The following is an 18,530-nucleotide window of genomic DNA, read 5'->3' on the forward strand; positions in this document are numbered from 1 at the left end:
TGGAAGCTAGTTTTGACGAAAGCAAGTCGTCGTTTAATTCTGCACTGGCTCGTTTAGTGCGTGCCTTCACAGTGGAACGTTTGGAGGCTGACTGTTTTTCTGGGGAGATTTAATTGGCAAGATCAGCGGCGTTTGGCTGTCTCTTATTTTAGCGAGTATAGCAATGACTTTTCTGTCTCCGATAGTGGCTATGAGGTTCTTAGAAGAACTGTTAAAGATAGCAAAACCGGTTTCGAAAAACGGACAGTGGCTTCCTCTGTCTGTTGCTTTGTAGGTGCTCGTGTGAATGTGAGCAAGCTAGTGAAGGGGGAGAGGGAGCCTTTAACGGAGGCAGGTCTCGTAAAGGAATAGTATCAAAAGCTCTCTTACGTTATTGCAAACTTACTCAGTATTAAGTTCACCGTTTTTGTAAAACGCCAAACATACCACCGCAATTAAAAAAAAACATAAATTTTTCCGTTTAATCTGTTCCCATCACCATTTTGCGTCTTTGTCGAGCGGCACTAACAGAGCTGACTCGAGATATTAATTTGTGAAACCAAAGATTAAATGTCCAATTGCAATCTGTGAACTAATCTGAGTTCGGATACACCACGGCAACTTACTCCAAAAAGGTTAAAACCGGTGGTGCATGCTACATAAGCTGGGTTCTCAAGAGGGAAATTCAACCTCCTACTCCATCCCTCGATCCAGCTTTCTACATGTAATTCGTCTGGAACTTAACTTTACAAAGCTGAACAACTTAAACGAGGATGAAAAAGTTTTGCAATGATCGGTACAGTGTAATGGCGGACAGTTAAAACGAAAAATTTTTGCTTATTGAAAAAAACAAAAACAAAAACAAGAAAACCATCTTTTTTGGCAATACTTAGAAGGGTGTAATTTCACCAAAAATTAAATCAGAATCGGGTGAACGGGAAGACATTTTCCTTTTTTCTTACCTCGAGAAACTTTAACTAAATGTTCTTGTCCGAAAGCTTCCTTAGATGCCCAGTAGCCTCTCGGAGGATTGCCCTCCACCCCTCCCCCGACCCCAAGTCTTACTTGTCACCACTCGAGTGGTCTACACCCACAAACCAAGTACAGTAAACAATATTGCCAGTAAAAAAAACCTTTATTACAAAATATTTGTGGTTCTATTTACATTAAGCGTTGTTTTTCACTCTGGTGATTAAAAATTCTTCGTCTACCTGGTAAGTCTCTTTGAACCAAAATTACGATTTGACTTGCAACTATTTATTTTGTTTAAATATAAAAATCTACTAAAAATTGATGAAACTATATAAGATTTAGACGACCCTCAAAAGACAGGTTTAAAGCTGGTCGGTGTCTCTGAGTTATAGCTTTAAGAATTGCGACTAAGAAAAGGAAGGCAGATTTTGTCTGGTTAGCTTACAGCTTGGATGCTGTAAAGCTTCACATAGACTGGCAACACCGATATCATTAATATAACTACCCTGCAGATTTAGTGTGGTTAGCTTACAGCTTGGATGCTGTAAAGCTTCACATAGAATGGCAACACCGATATCATTAATATAACTACCCTGCAGATTTAGTGTGGTTAGCTTACAGCTTGGATGCTGTAAAGCTTCAAATAGACTGGCAACACCGGTATCATTGATAGAACGACCCTGCAGATTTAGTGTGGTTAGCTTACAGCTTGGATGCTGTAAAGCTTTACACAGACTGGCAACACCAGTATCAGTGATAGAACGACCCTGCAGATTTAGTGTGGTTAGCTTACAGCTTGGATGCTGTAAAGCTTTACACAGACTGGCAACACCAGTATCAGTGATAGAGCTACTCTGCAGATTTAGTGTGGTTAGCGTACAGCTTCGATGCTGTAAAGCTTCCCATAGACTGGCAACACCAGTATCAGTGATCCAAGTGCTCACTAGACTTAATGCGGTTAACTTCCTTACTACTAATCTATTAATAACATCAACACATTCATCAGCCAAGTAAATGTCCAATAAGTTCAGTTTAGACACAAGACAGTGTTTATTGTTCAGTGAATTACAGACTCGTTGTATTCCAGACCGTGTTAGCTGTGGTCCGCTAAGTCCTACCTTCTTAACTTTGACGAACTTATCAGAACATTTGTGTTGTGCTTCTCCAGCTTCCTCTTTATTTAGTTCACTGATAATGTCCAACACAAATGATACACCAATGCAGCCCACATCAGAAAAAACCTCAAAAGCCACGACGCCGTCTGAATTACAAAACGCTTGGGGATTATTCCTGATGAATTTTTTGGCAAACTCTTTGTTTTGATACTCATTCAGACACGTCATTTTAAGATTACGATGCATAAAGGGTGAATCTAATAATTTTCCCATCAGTTCCTCGTTTCCTTTACTTGACAACATGCCAGCCATGAATTGGAAAACCATTTCAGAGCATTCTTCGTCTGGAACACAATTTTCCCTAACAAACCAACGAGCAGCCAAGAATTCTTGGACGGTTAGATGCGTGAAGCTAAAGTGCTTCGTGGTTGTAATCAGTCCAGTCCTGAAAGGCTGATCACAGTAAAGAAGACCGCTACCTTTCAGTTTGTTGACTTCTTCCAGCTCAAACTCGCCTTCCATCTCCCCTTCATCAAAAGTTGGCTTTCTCTCAACCACCAGTTTCGCCGCTAGTTTTGATAATTTGTCTAATGTGTTCTTGATGACAGAAGGGGGCTTGAATTGCTCAGGAATTTCTTTCTGTCTGTATTCTGACTCGGCGCAGTGCTTAAGTTCAAAGATATCAACAAGTTTGGTGTAAATGTTGGTTATTGAGACAGGAAGGTCATCAGGATTTTCTGATTCAGCAAGGGTATACTCCATCTCGAAGCACAACAGATAACACAGCATAGGAATATGAGCAAAACTGACAAGGTTCTCATTGTTCGTGACATGTTTAAGTACAGCGTTCTTCATATTTTCGTTGTTCTTGAAGTATTTCTCAATGTACTCTTTCACTTGTTCTGACGAAAACCCCGCAATTTCCACGTATCGTTTAAAACGGATTCCTCCCATTTTGTCAGATTCATCAGGTCGCGAGGTAACCATGATGATAGTCTCTTTCAAGATTTTTCCTTTGATGAGTTTTGAACATAATGCGGTCACCGGCATTTTACTTCTAGCATCATTGGGATGCTGTTCTTCTAAGTTTCCAGCGATGTAGTCTTGCTGTGAATACTCATCATAGCCGTCGAGGATGATCATAACTTCCTTGGGATGCTTTAAAATGTACTCAAATGTAGAGTCATCAATGTTACATCTGTCATCCAGAGTCGAACAACAATTTAAGATTTCTCTTACAGTCACACAGTTATTTTCAAGCAAATTCAATTGACGGAAAGTAAGCAAATACACAAACTTTAAATTGGGGATTTCAGTGTTTTCTCGTGCTTGAAATAATTCGTTGTTGGCCCAATCGCGAATCACCTTTTGGCAAAACAGGGATTTCCCAATCCCTGCTTTTCCAACGACAAGAAAAAAAAAGACTACGTAATTACAAATTCAATCTCAGATGTTTTCCTAGTTTTGTCTAAAATTACCCAGTTTGTCAATCTATCATACAGTTTCCAACTTTCCAAACCCATGCAAGATTAACAGATAGCATGGCGAACTTGTTTTGATGAACAACTCTGGGGTCAAAGTAGATTTCGTCTCATCTTTTCCTTGAGATTTGTCAATTGCTTAGAAAGGAAAAAGCAACATTCACCAGAAGTTGATTTCTTTAAAACTTTTGCCTGATCATTCTATCAGTTCTTTATCGACCCTGCAGCCTTAATCAAACTTTGATCAAACATTAACCTTGTAAAAATTAATCAAATATTAACTAATCAAACACAAATTAACCCTGTAACCTTAATCAAACATTAAGGCTGCAAAAATGGAGGAAATGATCACCAACTTAGGAAGTTTTTGATTGTTAAAGAAATTCTACTTCTCAGCACCATAGAAAATGTATAGAGAACATCATGGAGAAAACACATACTGACGTTAGGGTGCAGAAGGTAAATTTTTGCAAACTGTTGTCTGCCAGAATCTACAAGAGATTGTTACATAAGGGGAAGACTAACAGCTGCACTAATGATCAGGTACTGGATCCTGGCATGGTAACAATATAATTAATATACTTCACATGATATTCCATTATCCGTTGATTTGGGAATCCTGCCAAGATCCCGGTAAGGTCCCATAAGGGGCCCTTTCCGCAGGTCTGATGGGATTCCCATACAATGAGAGATGGAATTTCATGTGAAGTACTTTATTAAAGAAAGTCTGGAAAAATGCAAAAGGAAACCAAATGGAAAGAAAAAGGGAGTGGCAACATAAGGAAAAGAAAACACCGATGTAAAATGCCAAAATAAAAGAAAGGAGAAATTTAAGACTGATGCAAGTCACTCCAAAAAATAAATGCTCATCTCTCTTGTGAGGTGCAGGAGCAATATGTGATCATTTGTGGAATTTGCCTACACTTGAGGCTGTGGAATCTTAAGGGAAACTCGTTTTGTTAGTTGTCACACAAGAGAGATAAAAGAGGGGGTTTCCACATACCCTCCTACTGTGGATCAATATTTGTGGGGTAAAAAGACTGTATAAATGTGCAACCTTCAAACCAGTGAATACTGATTACTCATAATAAGCAGAGACAAGAGGATTTTGAAGCCCTCTATATTTGTTCCTGTACAGTTTTCTTTTCCTAAGCATATTTACAAACAAAGTGGATTACTTATACAAACAGGCCAATGTAAAGAGTTTAAAAGCTGATGTTTTGAGTGGCAGCCCTTCGTTAAAGCATAGCCCTTTGCCAATCACTCATACAAAGGGCTAATGCTGGAAACATCAGCTTTGAAACTCTTTATGGTGGCCAATTTACATTATCAACTCAGTTGATAATACTAAATTACCCTGTTATACTCTTCCACAGATGTAGCACCACAGTTTCTTTAGAAATTTACCCCTTTTATCTACTTGTACAAACAGATGATAGAAATGCACGTTTCTTGATGATTATAATGGTATAAATACAGACAAACTTAGAAATATTTACTATCTTATTCAAAAATTTCTGTATCAGGCCCTTTGGTAGTGAAGGTGAGTAAGAGAGCTGGTAAGCTACAAACAGCTGTTGGGGTTGTCAGGGAAACTGCCACAGCCCATGCTGTTCTTTGCACACACTCTCCTTCTCTCATTTCCACCAACCATGAGACTGACACAAGCTAAAAAATTTTTTGCTATTTTCTGGCTAAGAATTCTTCTTAAGAGATTCTATCCTGCTTGCTATTCCATCACTCTTGTCCAATAAGACCTGAAAGAGAACATTATAAAGGTAAAGAAATCCACCCTTAACACCTAAGATCTGATTTTTAATTCTCCCCTCTGGCTGCTACACATTTCCTTGTGAATTAGTTATGAGAATTTGGTGATTGATTAAGATTACAATCTCTACCTGATAACTTTCAGTATTCTCATTACCTGTTTTCTGGATACTGTAGGGAGAGGTAACATGTTAATCACTTCTGAGAGTTCAGAAGGGTTAACTCCAAGATGTGATTTATATGTAACTTATACTTACAATTTTTATAAATTATCCAGCAAAAGACTTGATACACATATTAACTGAGAAAGTTGTGTATTGATGTGGCATCATATTCTCCCTACTAATTTACAAGAAAATGTAAAGTGGCTTGAAGGGAGAATTAATAAGAAGATATTGAGGGTTGAGGGACCTGTTTCACTCTTTCCTTAGACACTCAAAAGCAAACTTTTTATAATTTATTCAAAATGATTAAAAGGCCTTTCAGCAGCAGTCTTTCAGAAAAAAATCTTTCCTTGATCACAATGTGTATGTACAATCCATCTATTACTAACTAGTTATTAGACGAGGTTAAGCATAATGTATAATGATAGTAGGACTGAGTAGAGTCCAATTCTGTCTGTAATCATACAAGTGATTAACCCTTTAATCCCCAAAACTGATCAACATGTAACTTCTCCCTATAATATTCATGCACTATTCAAAAAACAGTTATAAGACTGGAAAAAAAATTTGAAAAATTTATAAGACAGTTCTTATTACAGAAAATTGCAAGAGAAATCATGAACATTTCTTGTTCATAAATGAATGTACATGAAGAAACATCACTGAAAGTATGGACAGATGGAATTTTGAAAGCTTGCACATGTTGTTTGTAATTTGCACTTGCGATACAACTTTGCACTCCTGTTACAAGAGAATTATGCACTTGTTTTCAGCCAAATTTTTTCATTTAAATTATTAAACACTGTAATAATTTGGTGCAAGTGTTTAAGATGACTTCATGAAGTCATCTAAACCATCTATATATAGAAGAGATTAAAAGTAACCCTCAGGTATACACTACCCAAGAGGGTATAAGAGAGATTAAAAATAACCCTCAGGTATACACTACCCAAGAGGGAATAAGAGAGATTAAAAATAACCCTCAGGTATACACTACTTGAGAGGGTAAAGGAGAGATTAAAAGTAACCCTTAGGTATACACTACTCAAGAAAGTATAGAAGAGATTAAAGAGGGTACAAAAGATATTAAAATAGATTAAAAGTAACCCTTAGGTATACACTACCTATGAGGATATATGTGGAAAGACTTAAGGTATTATCCTCATGCATACACCACCCAAGAGGGTATAGAAGAGATTAAAAGTAACCATGAGGTATACACTATTTGCCTCTTTTGACTGAAAGTTGAGGCATCCACCGTCAATCTATATAACCATTTCACTTTTACTAGTTCTTGAAAGTCTTTGTCAAGCTTGGCTATTCTTGACTGATATCTTGGCAACTCTCCATGATTATTTGATTAGAGGCATTTTGCAGCTGAAAAATCCTCTTGACTCTGCCTCAGGATTATTCAAAATTAATACTCACTTCACCTTCCGCAATGATTGTTAATTATCAACACTATTAGAACAGTATATGTATGTAATGCAAAAGAAGTTTAAATTATTTATTTTTCTCTACTGTACCTAATTTTTGGCCAAGTGATTCTCCATGCAGATTCAGATGTTTACTTGAGTATGCATGATTACTGACCAAATTGGACAACATAAAGTCTAATTGTCACCAATTAATAATAACCATTACGATTTCTGGAAGAACAAATGCAAAGTTTTAAACTGAAAGTGCTTTTTAAACTCTGTGACTAGTGGATTTAACTGAGTGGACTTACTAACTAGTATGATTGGCTGCTTAACTGTCCAAATACAGCTAGCCATGTCCAATCAATGCAGTCAAACCTTGATTATCTGGACCTCCATTATCCAGATTTTTCCATTATCTGGACTTGCAGCTCTGGTCCCATTTTCTACCAACATTTATACTCATATCTTCCATTCTCCAAACTCTGGATTATCTGGACTATAAAGCCTATGATTCTCCACAAGTCTGGATAATCAAGGTTTGACCATACAGCCAACTGTCTGGTTACACTGTCAGATTAAAACTCTATAAAAATAACTATCGAAAGATAAACCATCTAATGCACCAATTACATTTGAGGAAATTAAGTAATGGTTATGATTAACCCTAAGATTCCCAAACCTCTAACAGACAGTTATTGAGGGTGATTTTTAACAAAATTAGAGCAAATCATATTTTAGAAAAGAAAGATGATTTTAATAATGTAAACATTACATCAAGAAAAGTGGTAATATTGAATGCCACGCAAATGAGTGATATAAACAAAACAGTGCAATTAATACTTATAAGCTTGTGTTGTATTAACAGATAACACTACAGAAACAAAAACATTTTCACTGTACAGTGGCAGGAGTAATATTATAATAACAGAACCCTTAACCCTTTACAGCTGGTGATTATTTCTATTATTCTCACAACCCTTACACTTGATTCAAGGGTGATACTGTGTGGAGAAATTAGAAGCCAGTCACTCTTAGGGGTTTAAGGGTTAATAAACTGGTGAAAATCTTCCATCTGGCTTTTAAATGCATATTGATTATATGGTCACATGTTAGAGGATTGGATTCCAGTGTTAATATCATGGATCATGTATTAACAACAGACATGTTGGTTATTGAAGTAAATATTAAGATCAGTATGGTGAATGGCTTCACGTACAAATACATGCATAGACAGCAAGCAATCATACTGTAGGTAAATTATACTGTTCTCAAATGTATTTCTTTTGTCAGATTACTTAGAATGCTGTTTAGCAGTACAAATATTATATGCAATAATTGAAGCCGGCATGAATAATAAGCTGTGAAACTGACTTTCTTGGCTCCCCTCCCCCCCCAAAGGCAACTGATTGAAAGCTAGAATATCATAATAGATGCTTGTATCCTAACACTTTAACTCCCACATCAAATTTGTAATTCTCCTTACTGTCAACCATACAATTCTTATGATATTAGTTCAGAGAATTTAGTATTGGATCAACTAATTATCTGAAATTGATCTTTTTCTTAATTCTTATCACTTATCTGATTGATATTGTGTAGATATTGTAAGGAGAAATTCTGTCTTGGTCACTCATGGGGGTTAGCAGGTTAAATTGTGCAGGAAAATCACGTTCATTTTCAATATTGCAGTATAGAGGAGAAATTAACTTTTAAAATAACTCAGCTTGAGGAATATTTTCCAACTTTCTCCATTTGAAACCAATTCACTTTCGATTTCCACTTTCATCACTATCAATTCTCGAAAATAAATTTGACTGTTGCACGTTTGCGTTATACGTCCGACAAAAAAACCTACCTTCGAAATTCAGATTTTACATACAGCAAAATTTAGCTTACACATACCAAAAGGCTTGTTGAGTGTAGAGAACTGGGAAGCTGTGACAAGGATTACTGACGGTGTGCGTTTCTTTATGTGCGATTCGTAAATATCCCCACATAGTTATTTTACGATGGTTTTTTAAAAGCATTCTTCTTACCTTTAGCTTTGAGCTTCTCTCGTGATATAAACACAATCTGTCACATAACGCTTGAAATCGATTCGACCAACAGCTGCCGGAAAACATTGATATGAATTCAACTCAATCACATAGAACCTCTCGGTTTCGATTCTCGATCAAATAGCTCAAGATGTAGGTAGTTTTTCAAATCGTCTGTCTCGTAACCGTACTACTGGCCCCAAAACTCATTTTCTTCTTGTCAATAGGTTAGTCGCTCTTTACGAATTTTAAAGACGTAGCATTTAGTTCGCAACCTACCGTCGATTCTGTGTTGCTTTGCAATGATGGGATGCTTCGAGGACCACGCGAACACAGACGATCATAATACGTCAATCACCTTCTACCAAATAATCAAAGGCATTCATCCGGATGACTGAGTGCATCAGAACAATGAAATGTCTCGAAATAGATTAAGAGAGAGAGTAAGTTATGCGCTCGGTAAGATAATAGAGAGAGTTATTTTATCGTCTTGCCATGAGCGTGGGACAAAGTAAAAATTCCGAGTCCCTATGGGGAATTGAACCTCAAACCTTCCGATTTCCGCGCTCCGGTGCTTCACCATGAGCCACAGAGACTCCACAGTGAGCGAGTCTAGTTTATGGCACGCGTCCTGCAGACGGTTAGTTTCGAGACGCTTAGTTAATACACACTTTATTATAGTTTTTGTTCTGGTTCATTTATTATCAATAAGTGTTTCGTTAGTTAATAATTATTACACAATAAGTTTGTCATCTCCGATCAATGTCCCATGTGAGTACACGTACAAAGATTTTATCTCAGTCATCGCTACTAAATCACCGCTGCTAAATCGTCGCTGCTCGATAATCGCTACAGGCTATTTGCTACCGTTACGAGCCAGGTCAAAGTAAGTCTTTATTTCTTACGCATTTACGTTGTTTACATTTGTATGTATTATTGGTGTAGTTCTCGTATTCAGTTTTGTGTGCAATCGCTTCATTTTTAGTTAGGTAAATATGTTACATTTCGAAACGCATTTTTCTTAGTTTAGTTTCTGTTGTATCCTCTTTTAGTTCGAACCACACGCAACCTCAACCGCTACTCTCATCAAGCAAAATTACGTCTTAACGCTATCATCTAAATGTAATAAAGACCACTGTGTGCGTTCGAATTGTCCGCTCAGTCACTTAGGTAATCTTTTGAGGTTATACATACTGTTAGGATCAGCAATGTCGATATCGTCATGTTTGTAAATATAATAAGAGAGATGGTTAATTTTGAGTTCGGTGAGGTGATAGAGAAAGTTGTTTTTTCATGTGAAACTTCGCACTAGACCTCGCTCGTCGTGGAGTATCTGTGGCTCAGTGGTAGAGCATTGGAGCTCGGAAATCCGAAGGTCAGAGGTTCAATTTCAATTCAATTCCTCATGAGGACTCAGAATTTTTTCTTTGTGCCACGCTCGTGACAAGACGAAAAAACGTCTCTCATTATTGAATTTGCCAAGTCAACAAAAGAAAGAGGTCACTCATATTCAGTAAACGCAAATATTTACTTTGGTTTAGTGATTGGTCATTACTTATCACTGGGGAGGGGAGGGAGTCGGAGGATTTTGGTTGTGTTGCGACAAAATGACCTGATTCTTTTATAAGGCTCTGTAGTATTTTCACGATCCCTCCTCATTGGCAGGTAATTAGGAGTCAATTCTCATAGTCCCCCCCCGCCTCCCTTCATACTCTGTTGGTGACGACTGATTCCCCTCCGTTCCCCTTTAAAACCATGTGATCCCCCAAAATCCATCAGGCCTCCCCTCCCCCCCCCCGTTACAGACAATTAGTGACGACTGCTTTCTTACGTGTTACCAGGAACTCAACTTTTCTTTGTTATTTTATCTGGAATTCGTTATCCATGTGAACTATCAAGTTTAATAGCGCTAATGGGCTAATAGAACGTTTATTATTTTTTTTAACCTTTGTCTTCACTGCGAATCACCCTGGTTTTTTGGTTTGTGGTGTCATGTATTTTTATTTCAACTCTGTTAAAAGACTTCGCAATTTTCTTCGGTTTCGCATTCAGTAAACTACCCACTAATTGTAACCTTCAAAGGTTACTAGTGTAGCGGAGAAGACAATCCGAACGCACAATATAAATCACGGTTTAATCAAATGAAATACGTAAACAAAATTACAAACGGAAATAAGGAGATCGGTGTGAAATCACAGATGAAGAGTAAAGTTGAAGATAGCGTAGTTACGATTGATCGTCACGTTGTAGCTGAATTCTAAGAAAATATCCTTGAGAAATGTAACACTAGCCTAATTAACAATGAAACGATTATAAAGTGAACGGAAAGCGAGAAATAAATCGATGTACGTATCCAGAAAAAAAAAAAATATCTTAAATGTGAAATAAAGAACAACTTACTTTGGTCTAGCTCCTAATGATTATAGGTAAATCGCCGATAGCGGATCGCACATGAATAGCAGACAAAATTGGTGGCGTCGACAGCAACTTATGGCGATGCAATATGAAATACAATATCTGGTACATGTGCTTAAATGAAACTGATTGAAATAGGAACTTATTAATAATAATCATTAACCAACGAAGAAATAATAAACCGGAACAAACCTAACAGAAAAGTACACAAGTTACGCGTTTCGAAACTAACACCAATGAGTGGGTGTCCTGAGTGGCTACGCCAGCATCTATGCGTTTGGATTGGCAAACCATTATCAAATCGTGTTATGACAATATGGCCTGGGAAAAGGTGAAGCGTGGTTGGGAAAAAGCTTACATGACCAACGCCTCCGCAAGTGAGATAATATTTCAGGACATCAGACCTGCGGAGGGGTATAGTAAGATTTTTATCCAATCAAAAACGTCCGACAATAGAGCGAAAGCAATTGTTGGAGAAACCACGCCCATCAAGCATTGCGGTCACCGTTTTTGATCACGGCAATGGAACCAATGAATCTATCAGATGTCAATAGGACATGCCTCAAGGGAAATGTCAGAAGAAGGTCTTTTAGGCCCTCTAGATGGTTACTTGGTAAAGCCCCTTCAGGGCGGAAGACTTTTCGAGGTAAACGCGACAGCAGCGGGGATGAACCAGTCATTTGCCGGTAAGCGACTTGGGAGCCGTTGCCGAGAACGATTTGGAGAAGTAACTGTGTCGCTTTATGCATTTTTCGACTGATTGTCGTTAAACCAAACATGAAGTAACCACAACAACCAATCGGATGAAGCGAAAATTTCAGGAGCAGCCAAAGAGAGCTCAATGCAAAAACACGTAAACAGCTTCAAGCGTAGGAAAACGCGAGTGTCCAATTCCCGATTGGTTTGAGTCTTGAATATTATTCTCAGAAAGAGCGCGAGTTCCCTGGACCAATCACAAAGCGAAGATCAAGGGCTTCTTGGAGCTACCTCAAAGTATGTCTTAATTGGTAGGAACTTTAACCCTTCATCTCTTTCCAATAGCCCATGCGTACCACAAAATGACTTGTTGAGGTTTAACTTTAGAAGCATTAGTTTAGCTGAAGCACGAAAAATAAGTTATTTGCGCTTTAACTTCAGACGCAAGGTGAGGTTTAAAGACAAAGTTTACTTAAAACTCAGATAAATTGATGGCTAAACAGCAAAAGAAACAATATTATCAAAGAATGACGGGCAAATTAATGCTGCAATTAGATCCGTGCCCAAGAAAGTTAAAACGTTTAACTGCGCGTCAAAATTCCGGCCAAAATTCATGCTGTAAAACAAGAGCGAAATAACTAATCTAGGTAATTGCGAGACAAAAAGAAAGGTAAAACTCAGTAATATCTTTAAAACCTTGAAACACGGTAAATCAGCGGCTAAAAGCAAAAAGCAAAACCAAGGAAACCTTGAATAACCTTCAACACTCACTTCAAAACTGCGCTCCCGCGCTCTGACTGTACAATGTCTGTCTTTCGTTTGCATTTTCATCTCATGTTGGGTGTCTAAGTAAAAATATCTGTTCAACTGTAACAGTTCTATAGGGACGACAGAGCTTGGGGACGCAGGGGAGGGAGGGGGGGCTAAATAAAAGTTTGCTTTAGTAGAGGTACGTATGAAGAATATAAGAGAAAAGTAAAGAAACGAAGCCTGCCAATCAAAGCGATCAGTCAAATCGCCACAAGCCCGAACACGCAAGTGACTTGAAAGCAAACTTAATTTGGTTTTATCAACTAAATTTATAGAATATAACTTGGCCACCATAAAGAGTTTCTAAAGCTGACATTTGGAATGTCAGCCCTCGAGCGCTAACGCTTGAAACGTCATCTTTAGAAACTTTTCACGGTGGTTAATTTACATTTTCAATTCTGTTAATAAAACCAAATTATCTTGTTATACCCACCCCCCCCACCCCCACCGACGCAGCACCACATTAGTTGCTCTTGGGTGCATGATGAGGAAGGGGGGGAGGGAACGCGCGAGGAGCGCACGGAAAACTTGATAATTTAAGGGTAAGACGGCCCATCCTTCCCTTTTTTATTAATTCACGATCTTTGTTTTAATATAGATGAGTAGCTTTTCAGACATGCATAACTTAAGCTTGGTGTTTCCTTTTTGCTTATTTATTTAGCTTATTATGTTTTCTAACCAATTCCAATAGAAGAAAAATTCAAACAAACAAAAACTCAGTTTTTTCGGGTCCTAAAGTGCTCTTATTTTATTTTAAAAGTGTCCTGAAGACTGGTAACCAGTTAGCCAGCTATAACGTAGAAAAACTGTGAAAACTCTCAGTTGTCACTCACAAATCTCTCACATCCCTTGTAATTTTGAATTAGTCAGCTTTGAAAAACTGTTGAAATAATGTCCGATAGCGATGTATACCTAACTCAGTTCAGCAAGCTCTACCGAGAGTTGTCATACATCGCACTCAAGTAGTTAAGAACAAATGGAAGTTGCGAGTAACCGCGTGCATCAAACCAAGATTTCGACCAAGACTGACAAAGGGACAAAGACGGTTTCTCGCCTGCGGTAGTAACGTCAAGACTAGAACAAAAATCTCCCGTTACTGAATTTTAAGTTCGTTGCGTGTGTATTCTATTTTCTATGGTAAGAATGGGTAACTGTGTTCTTTTCTGTTGCCATAACATATTATTCCTTCGCACTAAGTTCAGCGAAGGTTCCCTTTGGTAAGTGCTCTTGGGTTTCGATGCTGTTTAGTAAATTCCCTTAGAAAACCAAAAGCTAACTTTTCATGGCAACATTGAAAGAATCAGCTGAGTCACGAGGCACGATAATTTTCACCGAGAAGTCATCGGGCAGTTTTATTGCAAGTTGCTCCTTTTCTCAGACATTGCAAAGGCAGAGGCTATCGTCGTCGAGCCGGTCAAATGGAAAACGAGTAAGTTTACAGTCATCTGATTCACGTTTATCTCAAATAGGGCTTTTAATTGAGAAATACCTCTTCAGTATGAGTGCAGCATCGCCACATGACCCATTTCGCTCACTTGCAAATAACCGCATCAGTGTTGTAAAGGAATATTTCATATGCATCGACTTTCACACGGCACTTGGATTCGCTACTATCGAATTCAATAATATCGAATTCAATTCATCGCGTTGCAGTGCTGTTAAATGACATTGCTATTTTTGAAATTTTTAAGGAGGGACGTGGCAAAATTTAGATAAAGACTGCAGGAGAGGGTAAAGCGGCTATTAGGCTACAAAAAAAAATCTTTGCATCTCGCTCTTCTTTCAAATTTATTGTCATTACCCACGAAAACAACTTGCTATGTCTTCGAAATTTTTCATCGAGGTAAATTTTGCAAGAAGCCTGTTAGTAAAAATATTGCTGTCTTATTCTATAAGTCACACAGTTCGGCGCCGGCAACACTCGATCGAGAGAGATGCAGATTTTCATGTCGTTATGGAATGCTTAAAAAAATCTCAATTGAAATCTCTTAAAATGAGCGATAATGATAATAAACAATCACTTTAGCGGCTAATGAATGTTTTGTGCCATACAAAAAAAGCATATTTGCTAATTTAAGCAAATCTCCAAAGTAATAAACTTTTTGATATATCATTTTCTGGTGTCGAAAACAGTTTTTGGGGGTCACGAAACACAAAACTTATCGGGACCAAGTTTCATGTTCTAATTGCAATAAATAGCAAATAAAAATACTTGCGCTTGAGAAATAAAGTATTAAGTAACAGGGGATCTTTAAAACAGTCAGCAGCAGAAAGGGTTTTAGTTCTGGTCAATATTAACTTTTCATATCCTACTTCCAAATCTAAGGAAATGCGCTGAGGTAATAAAAAAAAACATACATATATGATAATGTAAGAAAGAAAATAAAATTAAAAATAGAAAAAAAGGAGAAAACATAGGAACCCATGTTCCTTGCCCTTTTGCAGCTTTTGAAATCTTATGAGCCAGACCTACATACCTAAACCCGACACCACTCAATGAAACTCGAAAGAGTGTCGTGTAACAACTGGCTCGCACGTTCACGCAGAAAAGGCCATCACATTTAGCGAAAATAATGGCAGACGCAGATGATATTTGCGGTTCTTTAACTATTTTTATACACTCCTATACGTTTTGTTTACCCAAACAGTCGCATTACCTAAACAAAAAATGGATGAGGTAATTGCCTCCTGGTTTATGACAAGAAATTTATTTATCGATCGCCAGAACGAGCCGATCTTCTAAGAAACAAATTTTCTATGTATTGCCATTTAGTTAAGACAGAACAAAGGACAGGATGGAAAGCGGGTTCTCATGTCCCAGCTGGGCTCAAGAGGATGAATGTGTGTGAGACACTAGCAACATCACGGTCAGTACTACAAATCTGAGGCACCATTCAGACACAAGTTTTTCTCGTATTACTGCAACCACTTACTTTGAAATCGTACAAAAGTTACCTGAAGAAAAATAAGAAAGAAACTAGTACAAACCCAGTCCAGAATATCTACAGATGTGAACAAGTTTTTGTATACTGTCCCCTGAGTGACCTGACTGTCGTTTAATTTCATCTGCGAAAATAAAACACAAAGGTACTCAAACAACACATCATCACTGGATTCTCCTTTCCATTTTGGAAGAAACATCAGCAAACTGATACTATCTATAGTAATTTCTAAACAATATGCGTCTCGGGAAGCGACAAGATAGGTAACTGGAAAAACTAAGACTTGATGGACCAAAAGAATTCTTGTCCAAAGAAAAAATGTGCAAATACTGTTGCTCTTAAAAAAATAGTTACCTGTAGCTCGGCTTTATTCTTTGCCCATTTTCTGACGTTACCTGCCAACTACAGAGACAACGCAAGGATACTGAGAAAACCATATTAGAGCTGAGTTTATGATATCTCTGCGCTATATTTTTTTAAACCAGATATTCATTTTCTCTGTAAGAGTGTCTGTCTGCCTGTCTGCCTGTCTGTCTATCTGTGTCTGTGTGCCTGCCTGTCTGTCAGTCTATTTGTCAGCCTGTCTGTGAGTCTGCCTGTCTGTGAGTCTGCCTGTCTGTGAGTCTGCCTGTCTGTGAGTCTGCCTGTCTGTCTGTCTCCACACTTCCAAAAACGTGAAACAATGCAGCTGGGTGCTTCGCCTGTTTTTCATTAGCAACAATCCGTCCCTTTCCTTTATCCAGTTTTTCAAAAAGTTCCAGTCGTTCCATATTTCACATCGGTCCGTTCTGTAAACAGACAATTCAATTAGACTGCTGCGCAATGCAATTCTCTTACCATGTTTTAAAGACATCCACATTTAGTCTACGTCAACATGAAAATTAAACCTTCGGAAAAAGAAATAAGTGCATCTCATCCTATTCTTCTTTACCAAAAAATGTAAATTTTCAATTGAAACTTTACGCCACTCGCAAAGAACTTGTTTTTCCACTAATTAATGGGCAGCCGAAACATTTGGAAACCACATTTATAATATGGGTTTCTCAGCTAAAGCTTTATGTTAAATGAACACTTCCCTACTAGAGAAAACAGTTTACTAGGAACAAAATGCGTTTGATTCGAAGAGTGACGCACTAACACTTGCACCAACCACTTGTTGTTCTCCTGGTGACCTGAAACAAAATCAAACTAGCAGTAAGTCACCACTACGTGTCCTCCTTAACTGGCAGTTTCATGAAAGGTTCAGCACCCAAAGTAAATTCGCGACAGTCTCCAAACATCTGTTCCCTCTCTAATCACTTTAACTCTTATAACCTTAAAAACTAATGACCCCAACGGATGAAGAAAAACTTTTTCGTTGACGAATCCAGGGGATTAGAAGTGGTGTCCAAAACCTTACCTCTAGCTAAAGCCGTAATTCGACTAGCAACCTCAAACTGTCAAGTTCTCAAAAGTGGAGAGGGGCCGATTATCACCGAACGATGTAAGATGGCGAGGGTTGCAGACAGATTGGCAGTTGACGCTGAAAGTGCACGTGTACTGTAAGTGTGCAAACCTTGGCTTCTTCAGCTTAGCTTCGGCTGCTTTCAACCGTCCCTGATTAAGAGAGAAAGACAAATTATTCAACAGCTTTCTTTCCACCGAAAAAGTCAGTTGACAAAATCCATGCTTATTTAATTAATAGAACGTATACATATATAAATATATATTAACAGGAAATAGAGGGACAACTGGGCCTCATAACGGAAAGTGAGTTTGACGTGGGATTTAGAAAACTGATCCATTTTGATGTGCTCCTGGGAGATTCAAAATGTACAATCCTCATTTTGAATATGAGATGAAACAAAATGGGCAATTCACATTCCTCTAATTAAATTGACCAAGAGCCAGAAGTGTCAACCAATTGATTTCATTGGTGACTGTGTGCTCTTCATACCTTGCTGAGAACGCTCCTGGCTATGGGGTCTACTGACCGCATCCCTGAGGAAGGGGGGCGATTGTGTTGTACAGGGCGTTTAATAGAGAGAGGATTGGGAAGGAACACTGATAGTCGAAAGCAGTTTTTGGAAGAGCGAGCGTTATTCAAACTAAACAGGTCACTTTCGGTGTATCACAACACATTCAGAGGTTTACTTGGCGCTATCCTGGCCTTATTTTGATCCCACTGCTTCAAATGGGTGCGTGTTTTCAAGGTAAAAGTATGATCTCCGCGTCTTCTTCATCCCTAAAACAGGTCAAACTAAAACTCACAAACTCGCTCGATGGTTTTCACCTCTGCTAGTTTCTTGCAGGTATCTTGAATCGTCTGTGCCTTCAGTACCTTTTCCTGCAAGCGAAGAAACTCAAGTTCAGTTTTTCAAACCCAAACATAGATCGATTTTGTACAAATGTGAGCAAAAGACAGTGACACAAGTAGAATCAAATATCAGAATAATGAGTGGTGCAGTAGAGTGGTTGTAGGAGTTTAAAAGAAAATTGGACTCTATGATTACACCAACCGGGGGTAAAATAAATTCTGCTTGACTACAAAAGTTACAAACAGTGTTTGAGCACTTTTTCCTCAATCAGTCTTTTCCATCCTTTTTTCAGGTCTTGGAAACTATGTCATCTAAAGAAGTAAGGCAAGTTGCCACGATGGCACTTCTAGACTATGATGCGAAAACCGCATTCTTTGAAGTGCACGTTATTCAGGGTTGACACCATTACGCGAATCTCTGTTACGGTTCGATGAA

General features: G+C 38.1%; 1 protein-coding gene and 1 long non-coding RNA gene across 3 annotated transcripts; both read right to left on the reverse strand.

Moving 5' to 3' along the window:
- Positions 1 to 1,095: 1,095 nt before the first annotated feature.
- On the reverse strand, positions 1,096 to 10,419 carry LOC113666670 (NACHT, LRR and PYD domains-containing protein 3-like). 2 transcript variants are annotated; one of them, XM_089210288.1, is made up of 3 exons: positions 9,487 to 10,419; positions 9,215 to 9,355; positions 1,096 to 5,304 (listed from the first exon to the last, which is right to left on the reverse strand). In XM_089210288.1, exon 3 carries the CDS (start codon positions 3,207 to 3,209, stop codon positions 1,359 to 1,361), a length of 1,851 nt encoding a protein of 616 aa, XP_089066414.1. In that variant the 5' UTR covers positions 3,210 to 5,304; positions 9,215 to 9,355; positions 9,487 to 10,419; the 3' UTR covers positions 1,096 to 1,358. The 2 variants fall into 2 exon arrangements, with proteins under 2 accessions (XP_089066414.1, XP_089066413.1); XM_089210287.1 differs by having other exon boundaries at positions 8,936 to 9,355; positions 9,487 to 10,414.
- A 429-nt stretch (positions 10,420 to 10,848) lies between these two features.
- On the reverse strand, positions 10,849 to 13,940 carry LOC149043490 (uncharacterized). Its single transcript, XR_016187893.1, has 2 exons — positions 13,037 to 13,940; positions 10,849 to 11,754 (listed from the first exon to the last, which is right to left on the reverse strand). It is a non-coding gene; the product is annotated as an uncharacterized LOC149043490 (long non-coding RNA).
- Between the last annotated feature and the right edge of the window lie 4,590 nt (positions 13,941 to 18,530).

Source organism: Pocillopora damicornis, chromosome 6 (assembly GCF_964200805.1).
Source record: "Pocillopora damicornis chromosome 6, jaPocDami1.2, whole genome shotgun sequence".
NCBI classification, from domain to species: domain Eukaryota; kingdom Metazoa; phylum Cnidaria; class Anthozoa; order Scleractinia; family Pocilloporidae; genus Pocillopora; species Pocillopora damicornis.

Coding starts and splice junctions, on each gene's coding strand:
- LOC113666670 (XM_089210288.1), bottom strand. CDS start 3,209: ATGATCATCCTCGACGGCTATGATGAGTATTCACAGCAAGACTACATC.